Source organism: Agrilus planipennis, unplaced genomic scaffold (genome assembly GCF_000699045.2).
Source record: "Agrilus planipennis isolate EAB-ADULT unplaced genomic scaffold, Apla_2.0 scaffold62, whole genome shotgun sequence".
NCBI lineage: Eukaryota > Metazoa > Arthropoda > Insecta > Coleoptera > Buprestidae > Agrilus > Agrilus planipennis.
In genome coordinates this window covers 56,987-66,856 of record NW_020438875.1, presented here as the reverse complement: position 1 = coordinate 66,856, position 9,870 = coordinate 56,987, and the positions used below count along the sequence as shown (strand labels likewise).

The following is a 9,870-nucleotide window of genomic DNA, read 5'->3' as shown; positions in this document are numbered from 1 at the left end:
AAAGTAGCAAAAAAGACAACAAAGTTCGAGAGGAGCATTGAGGGGTTTTGTCTGCATTTCCACGAGGTTTGTTTTTTTTTCATGATTAGTAGGTACTCCCACATCTTTTGTTGAAGTTTTTGGTCAGGAAACGTGAAAATTTTACAGATGAAGAGGAGGAACATTTGCATTTACAGCTCGACGACTGGCGGAATATTGTTTTAATATGTTGTATGCTATAAACATATGTTCTATTTAATCGACGAGGAGTTTGTTTTCTTGTGATAACCCTTTTTAGTGTCATGATTCGCTGCGAAAGTGATGCATTCCTAGTTGAAGCCGTACCCTTCGTGCCATTCTACAAGTGCGGAATGTAACTCAACAAGCAGCTGACTTTATTGAATCGAGGTCAAACTTCCTCAATTCCTTTCGGTTCTATTTTATTTGGTTTTCATTATGCCACACATACACGCACATTTTTTTATATTTCGTTCCTCAACTAGAAAAAGTGATATCCCAGAAAACAAAAGCCCAATTAATTCGAAACGATTTTATTATAACTATTTGTGTTAAATGCTTTTCGTGTTTTTTTTTTGTTTTTATAATGTAACGTCTTATGTCTAATTTCTTCATTTACCATTTCAACGTTACAATTTTTCCCGTCCTTGCGGATTCAGTGCAGGCGCCGGCGATCCTGCTGGTTGCTAGCACGTCACTTTCGCTAATCAACACCTTATCAATACCTGCACCAAAAAAAAAAAATTTTTAAGTAAAAATCCTACTCGTTCTAGCAGATTGTTATAAAAATTGTAGGTACATACCTTGACAGATGCTTAAGAAATGTTCCATTTCATTGTTATACGCGTTTCTGTATCTAGACGGGAATGTGTACCATATCGGCGATCTTTTTGTTGCATCCAAACCGGCAAGGGTCTCAATAGAATGGCAAGGATGTTCATTATCCACCTTAATCATTCCTTTAGATCCAAATACCTGAAAATTATAAAATTTTCAAAGTCGCTGATTCGAATTTTTGCTCCAATTTATTCCATAGCACTAGCTAAGCTCGCCCAGAGGACAGTAGCCAGCCCCGTTGTCGGTGTGCTGGATCGCACTTGCGTTATAGTTTCGTCGACATGGGGAATTTTAGCATAAAAGAGATATGTGTTATCAATAGTTTTAAAACTTACTTCTATTCTTTGATCGTATCCAAAAGTAGAATGTCTGCAATTGTCGATTATTCCAATAGCTCCGCTCGGGAAACCGAACGTGGCGACAACGGTGTCGTAATCGCCAATTTCTTCAATTTCCGGTATATTTGATTTTCCTATTGCCGATACAGTTGTCGGATATTCTCCCACAAACCAGACCATCAGGTCCAATTCGTGAATGACACTGTCGACGAAAAATCCGCCTAGAATAAATAGCGCATCAAAGTGACCGGCTGTTCCTTTACATCCCAAAATTTTTTAGTTACGGTTTACCTGAACCTTTCAAGTACGATACGGGTGCCAGTTGGCTGTCTTTAACCGAAGCTTTAAACATCCTAAGATGTCCTACTTCACCCTGCTCAACCCTCCTTTTTACAGCTGCGTAAGCCGTATCGTATCGCCTTAAATATATGTAGTTGCAATAGCGATTTAAATATAAAAAGTTGTTTTATCTTCACGGCTTATTGTTTTGCAAAAAAAAACTCCATTTATACGAGAACAGTTTTGCCAAATTACCCTTATGACGGGTGGTTGTTGGTAATTTTAATGTTGAAAGGTTAAGGAATCGTTAAGCCATAAAGATAAACATTTCCCCGTATAAGACCGTGACGATTAAATATACATACTTATTGAAGGCGGCAAACAGGGGTTTTCCCACTTTTTTGGCTTTTTCGTAGCACTTTTTTGTTCCTTCGGCTGTGAGGCCGATAGGTTTTTCACAAAATACAGCTTTACCATGCTCCAGTGCCTTTAAGACAATTCCTTCGTGGTATTTGGTCGGTGTAGCGATTACTACAGCATCAACCCTACAATGCACGAATGACTTGTAAATTACATTTTATGGCGCGAAATTTCGCGAACATTTACCGTAGGTCTTTGTAAACCTTGTCAGCTTCGACGCTAGTCAAAAAAACCGTGTCCGGTAGATCCCAATATCTTTTCAGTTTGTCCCATTTCTCTTGAACGTCCTCAACTATGTAATGTAATTTAACTCGTACGTTTTTCGCTATCGTACGCAAATGGATTGTACCTACAATGTTATTTTCGTTCGTACGATCACCACGATTAAAAATTAAACAAAAAGAAAGTTTTGATTGATTACCGGCTCTTCCAGCTCCAAAAAGTGCTAGTCCAACTGGTTTTCCCTCTTCGCATCCTTCCAAGTTGAAGTCTTTGTTGAATCTTAAAGAGAAACAGGTGACGCAGCACATAATTAATTAACGTAAATTTTGGACTAGTTAGTAATTTTCATACTTGATGTAGAGATAGTCGTCTTCTGGAACAGTCGGGGGAGGTAATTTGTAGGGCGATTCACCTTTGAATTGGAGGGTGCTCATCTTGATATCTTGAAAAAAGACGAGACAAAAACTACTTATAAACAATTATTATGTAGGCACCCTTACTGCTGTAAGGCGCGGAAATTTCTGGAGTTGCAGCACAAACACTTAACACATTTATATACCTACATATGTTTATTTGCAGACAGATATTAAAATGCTTGTTTTTAACTTTAATCTTCAATTTATTACCGCTGATAAACTTATCAATAGCTTTTATTCATTAAAATATAGGGATTACGGTTCTGTTTACTGACAAATACTTAAGTGCTAGGAAAATTATGGAATTGTCATAGTCCATACAACTTGATACAATATCAGTATGAAACTTTTAGGGGACGACAGAAAAGAATTCATATGTACATTTAATATCCCCGCCCCGCTATGCACATAGACTTATAAATATCGCGACTAGAAAGAAAAATGGTGAAGGCGCCAGGAAATTAAACTTGTAATGCCTTCGACTTTTTAATAATGCATGTACGTTAAAATTAGACCTATTTCATACGAAGAAAAAGAAATTATTTAAAGCAGTTAATATTGGTTATTTTCATTTACATTTTGATACACATGTATAAGTAGATACTACTAAATAAATACGATAATATACTATGTACATATATTACGGTTTTATCACGTCTGTATTTGTGCAGATAGAGGGTATTGAAACTTTAATAGGCTACCGTATTCAATTGTTTCAATCGTTTTACTACTTGTTGAGATGCTTATCATCATCATCATCATCATCATCATCTTAATAATAGTTTGGTATCCTACGTATCTCGATGGAATTTCTATATTGACTTATCAGTGTCAGAGAAACGAAATTACTTCTGATAAAACCCTTACGCGGTATTTGGTTTGCTAAATGAAATGAAATTAAGATAAAATAAAAATAAAAAATGGGTACTTATTTAAAATTTAGATAAAAGCATTAAACTTACGAAAATTTATTGCTCAAAGATCTCTTGGCTGACGAAGTTATTTTTGATTAAATAGACGCCGCACTTGTTGTATACGATGTATAGTCCGGTCTGCCTTGCGTTTCGTGTTGGTTTGGATATTAACGTTAAATTGGCACTGCCGATGCCTGACTGACTTACTATATAACTACCTAAACGAGAACGAGAGAGCATGTTCTGGCATTTAAATAGTAATTTCATGAACAAATGTATTTTCTTTTATCGTTGACTCAGGAACTATTGTGCTTTGTAAATAATATAAATATAATATCACGTGAAGAAACGCTAAATGCACCTAGTTATATATTAATTTTTAGTTTACACTTGTTTTGTTCTATTTCACCTGGTTTCAGTTGATTTGCAATGTCTACTTAAGCGTGTCTTTAACGAGTCGTACCTAAAATCATTTTCGTTTTAATTAACCACTTACTGTGTACCAATTGTCTTTAAATGCTTTTCTGCTCTCGATACATATCTCATCCTATAACTTTTTATAAATCGGATTCTGTAATATTTCAACTTTATGAGGCGTAAAAGTTAGTCAAAGTGAATCATTTGGTAGGAGGTTCAAAAGTAATTCTGTTTTTAAACTTCCGTCACGTATTGTAAGGACGTGTATTTATTAGAAACCGTTATGGAATACGTTGTTTAATTATGTGTTAAACTCAAAAAATCAGTGAAATTATCTATTTTCGTATTATTTATATCATTATTTGTTACACGGAACCGAATGAGCATAAATTGAAATGAAACTGGACGGCAAGTGAGAATAATTACCACACCTTTGTTAGAAATTTAACAACGTAATTTAAAATGATCTTATGCCGTTGTTGTTTTTTTTTTTTGTATTGTATATTTACTGATTCTTATGAATGGAATGAGCAAAAAATGCCGATTTCTACTTCTTTCTGATGTAGCAGTTGCAAAGATTGCTTTCCTATTAGAATTATTATGGTTAACAATAAACAGTTGCGTAACATTGGTTGCCTAAGCCGTGTTGATCAAGAGCAAAAATCGATAATTTAATGGCTAACAATAAAACAGTAAGATAACATAAAACAACACAAAAATTTGGTTAATAATTGGGGCTCAAAGATTGACTGAAAAACATTTTGTTTATGTTCATTCCGAATAAGAACTTAAAATCATGTCTTACTTGAAGAAATTCGTAAAATTGAAAAACATTTGTCAGATGTACCGGTATCGAATATCTGCGGTTTCTAACATTGCATAATAACGAGGACGAGGAATATTGCTTATGGAAATTTGTCGGAGAAGTAACAATGTTATTTTACATCTATAACTTATTCTGCCTTTAGGTCTTCAGGTGTTAACTTGTAATAACATTCGATGAAATAGCAGGAATAATTTTATTCGTCTATTATGTAAATTATTTTATAATTCGTTACTGGAGGCTTCAGTTATATTTTGTTCAAAATTTAATGTAAATAGGTAATAAAGTCTTTGCAAAATGCTGAACCCTGATCTTTTGAAGAATTTCTTATTAATTTCGGAATTAAAAAGGATGCAATCAGGATCCAGTATTGTACAATAGGTACTTAATTTAGCATAAAAATATTTAGGCTGTATTGATCTTTTTCGATACTTGTTTGAAAATCGTTTGCATTATTTTTCATTGCTAATTTCTAGCCAAAGTGAATTCAGTTTTTTATACAATTTGAAGTACCTATGTTCATGTTTATGCATGGCAGATGTTAACCGATTATTATTTAAATAATATATTTGTTTAAACAGTTAGGTACGTGTCCTATGTGAATAATAAGTAATATTTTTAAAATATGCAGAAACGACATTGTTTTCTAACGAATAACAAAAGGCGTTTTACAATGATTAAAGAAATTGCTTTCTTTTTAAACTACTACGATATCTACGTACCTATTAACTGTGAATCATTTATACGTATGTTTATAATAGATACGCAGTTGTATTTCATACGTTACAGATATTAAGTTTCAGTAAGTAAAATTCTACGCAAGGGTAGTTTTCATAGCTTTTGTAATAACAACTTATGCAAATAACTTTCTGACTTAATTAGGAGATGAGACGATAGATTTTTATGACATAACCTCTATTAAAAGAAATATTATCAAAATGATTGATAGTTGATCAATTAAGTTTATCTCTCGTTAATCCTTTTTATTATCTAAATTAAATTTTTTGCGTTCGTTCAATTACGCCGGGCCCATCTGAATTCCAGGTCACTGTATTTCCTACGCCAGAATTTCGGGATAGGTTTAAAATTAAACGATATTGCATTCGTTTTATTACGAATATTAAAATTGAGTAATTCGCAGGAATATATTTAGCAATTCGAATGTATTAAATCTTATCGCAGGTATATAAATGAAGTGATGCTCAAACAAAAGGGAAAACGTAAAATATCCAGTGACTACGTCACCATCGTTCTATTCCTTTATGGTACATTTATTGCATCAATGAAACTATTAATTTATTGTCACTTATTAAATATCACGACTGTAATAATAGTAACAGCACATATTTATCTCTACGCTTAAAAAGGAGGCTTATTCATAAATATTGAACATGTAAAGTGGAGGGCAATAAAAATGCGTAACTAAAACCCAAAAAAAGGGGGCGTAACAATTACAATCTCGTAATGATAACTCCATAAAGGTGTTTTTAATATTGTTGCCGCGTATATTGTTTCGGAGTGGCCGAAATTTTTGTGGAGTGCTGTAGATTTTTGTTTTAAAATTTTATTGTTAATGAGCATGCAAAGAAGTGTTGTGTTTGCTGTCTGTGGTAGGCACGCGCATATCTTACGGACCTGCCTTCGCATTTCCTAAGCACACAATGTAACTAAACTAATCGTAAGCTCTGCATACTAAGGTGTCTTACATATATATGTATTAAAGGGAAAAGATGTAGACGCATACAGAAACACATATACCACATTACACGTAACGTATAAACGTAAAGTCGCGTTTCGTAGTCGATTTTGCCGCAGCTTTTATACACGACACGCCACACAGCTCGTTCGTTTCTTCCTGCCTTTGGGTAGTTACTGTATTAAATCTACATCATGTTGTTATTGTTTATCGTGTTTTCTAAGGTGCATGTTGCTCTCAGTAGCGGTGGAGACTTTGTCTGTTATTAAAACACACGTCGATAGTGAGGATGTGTTTGCTAATTTATGATAACAAGTGTCGCTTCTGTTTACCGGATGTCCGAAATAACGGTGTTGTATTTTCCTTGATGAGGAAGGAGGTAAAGGACTTGAAGGAATCGTGAGAGGTGCAGCAGTTGGTGTGTTATCGAAAGTGTTTGAGACTTTTTGTTTCCGTTTTTTTCATGTAAAAACATGTAGTTACCAAGATCGGTTGAAAATATTATTTGCTCAGACCGTAGCCAAATGTCGCGTTTGAGCCGACCTTGAATAACATTCTTTTGCTTCTGTTTATTATTTGCGTTTAATTTGCACAATTTGACTTTTTAGCGATTCAGCGTATTTGCTAAAAAATATTAGGTAGTAGATTAGTTGTGCGAGAAAGCAGACCGCTTGCGATCATTTACGCGTTATTGTAATCATTTTTTTTGTTATTGAAGTAGAAAACCTTTATCCCATTTAACATGAAGTGTTGCCATAAATTAGTGTTCTTAATACGTATTGACAAAGTTCATTAGCATAGGTACACTTATCAAACCTTACGTCCGTCGTGCGACTTTGCAACAAAATAGTAAACAGATAAATTAGCTTACCGACAATTGTTTTAACTAATATTCCATGCACTCATAACGAAGGTGAAAATGTACAGCTTTTTCGAGAGCTCGTTGCGCAATAGCAAAAGAACCTTCTCCTTCAGGGACGATCCTCAGAAACACCACAAATCGTGCAGTGGAGTAGCTCATGCATCCGGAAAATATAACGCTACTTCTGACGAATATAACAGGACTTGCAAAATACATGAGAAAAGGAACTGCAAGTCCTGCGAGATTCCTAAAAACGTGCCATCGTTTCAAAAAGTGTCCAGCTTGAGCTCTGACGGACACAGCGAAACTGAATCGGTCGAATCCGGGACTCAGGAAGAACCATTCGACAGGAACAAGCCGGAAAATAAATCTTTAAAGAAAAAATTTGCGGCGTTCAAAAGAAGCGATAGTGCTCCTGTGAATTTGGGAGTGAAAAAGGACAATACCGCTACGAAATCTGACGATCGGGCTTCAAAAAATCCCCAAGAAATTAGGCGCGAGAGACTCAAGCAAATCCTGAACAGTAGGGCTTCTCCAACACAAAACAAGAGCTTTGAAGAAAGCCTGGTGCCAACGTTTCCAACAAAGAAAGAAGAAAACAATTGCAGCTCATTCAGAAGAAGGTTCCCGTCGTTCCGACGAAGCGGGAGTGCTCCCGATAAGCTAGGAAATGCCAAACCTAAAGAAGTAAAAGACGACTTTGACGTTCATCTGGGCGGTTCGTCGAAAGATCCCAGGGCAGAAAGACGACAAAGACTTAAAGAAATTCTAAAGAGTAGGGCATCGTTTCGAGCAGAACCTGGCCAACGACGATCGTACACAAAATCCTGTAACAGTGATCACTCTTTTGATGAGATAAAAATTCCTGCCACTAGCACCATTGCTGCTGCTGCTGCTACTTCTGTCATTAATAAGCCTGAAAAAATTGAATTTAAAACGTCACTCAGAGTTTCTTTCAATAGAAAATTCGGGCACACCACCGTTTCAGGTGATTATTACAAAAACGTAGTACCGACAGTAAGCAAAAACAACATCGCTCAAAAATCCGTTAAAGTCGAAGAAAGCGTTCATCATCAACCTGCAACCGAATCCGTTCCACAATCTAAACCCCAAGTTCCTCCTAAACCCTCCGTTAAACCGGTAAATGTGGTCGTCGTTGGTGGCGGAAGGCTGAGGACTTCTTTTAGAAAAAGCATTAAGAAGCTTCAAAAAATCAAAACCGCTACTTGGGAAGAGTTGTATAATATTGCTTTGAACCGAAAAGCTACTATTGGAGACGAGGGCAGTTATCTTAAGAGTTGGAACGATTTTATCCTCCAAAGACTGGAGGAGGAAGGGATAGAACAGGTGAGGGTGGAGGAGAGATGGACCTTTACATTTTTTTCGCGGGAATCAATTTATAATAGCGCGCGGTAGTTTCTTGAATCTTAATTTAAATAAAACGGTTCTCGTACGGTAAATGTTGTGGGTAGTAGCAAAGGTGATGTATGTATGTTACAATTTGGACATTTTTTATGCCGCCTATGCAATACACACCACGCAGTACAGTGACTGCCTATGTGTTACGAGAGAAATGTTGCATCTGTGAAATGACTATTCAAGGTCCTTTTCTGACACAGTTTACCTGTTTTTCTTGAATGGGCGTCTCGGCAACGACACGAAATTGCGAAATATGTATAATCTTTTTGCATAGGTTCACAATTCACTTAAGTCATTCATTTGTTTATATGCCACTCAGCATGAATCCTTTTAATACTCACCTAATTCGTGTATTTGAACGAGTTCGCTTTGACACTCGTTTACATTTTTAGCGGTCAATTTCGTAACGGTATCAGCAACCTTTTGTTTTCGTGCGCCTTTCCTGGGAAATACTTTTATCTTCCCTCGCGATCTACCAATGTCAGTATCTTGGTTCTTGTCCGATTTTTTTTTTAATTTCGTCTCGTAGTTCCTCATCACCAACGGTTGGAGATGGAGTTTCGGCCTTTGGATATCAAACCATTGTTTCGCAGCTCCCGCAGTAACAGGATCGGTTACGATTTTTTGACGTGCATTGCAAAAGTGTATTGTATCGTCGTCGTCGGTAGAATTGTCGTCGTCGCCGGCGCTGATCAAAAGGTCGTGCATCAGTCCTTTGGATTTCGGTCGACACACATCGCAGTTACATAAATTGTTTAAGTATTTGGACATGGCTTTTATACCTCCAAATACGAGATCTCCTTTTGGATTCGGTGGTTTTTCTTTGAGATTTGTTACTGATTGATGCAAGAAGTATTCGATCTGTTGCTGCGTTTCTTCCTGAAGATTATTGCAAAGCGAGGTAGAAGAAGTGTTAATTGAGACGTTGGTTTTTCCAGAATTACTCAGATCATATTCCGTTAGTTGTTCCTCCTTTAATAAAGTAGCCAATTTTGCCCTGTACCTCCGAACAAACATCGTTTCGTCATCTTCCGAATGTTGCACTTGATTCTCACTTTCCTGCGTGTCATTTTGTCTGGAAAACATCAGCGATCTTAAAAATTCCATGGTGCTGTTGGCAGTATCTTATTCTAATTTTTTATTAAGAGTGGAGACGTTACATTTTTTTTTTGACATGTTTTTATTAAAATAAGTGACGCAATAAAATATATTTAGACGTTCAGTTGTCGT

The 9,870-nt window shown here is 36.0% G+C and overlaps 2 protein-coding genes across 6 annotated transcripts in view; one reads left to right on the top strand and one right to left on the bottom strand.

Moving 5' to 3' along the window:
* Positions 1–9,870, top strand: part of LOC108734519 (unconventional myosin-XVIIIa) — a 37,670-nt gene that overhangs the window by 11,593 nt on the left and 16,207 nt on the right. The window lies entirely within an intron of this gene.
* Positions 515–9,830, bottom strand: LOC112906610 (inositol 2-dehydrogenase-like). 3 transcript variants are annotated; one of them, XM_025981042.1, is made up of 9 exons: positions 8,982–9,830; positions 2,445–2,535; positions 2,293–2,372; positions 2,058–2,220; positions 1,817–1,996; positions 1,464–1,591; positions 1,170–1,393; positions 801–972; positions 515–722 (listed from the first exon to the last, which is right to left on the bottom strand). In XM_025981042.1, the coding sequence occupies exons 1-9, from the start codon at positions 9,745–9,747 to the stop codon at positions 613–615; spliced, it is 1,914 nt and encodes a 637-aa protein (XP_025836827.1). In that variant the 5' UTR covers positions 9,748–9,830; the 3' UTR covers positions 515–612. The 3 variants fall into 3 exon arrangements, with proteins under 3 accessions (XP_025836827.1, XP_025836831.1, XP_025836837.1); XM_025981046.1 differs by lacking the exon at positions 8,982–9,830 and adding an exon at positions 3,472–3,606 and having other exon boundaries at positions 565–722; XM_025981052.1 differs by lacking the exon at positions 8,982–9,830 and adding an exon at positions 2,594–2,697 and having other exon boundaries at positions 565–722.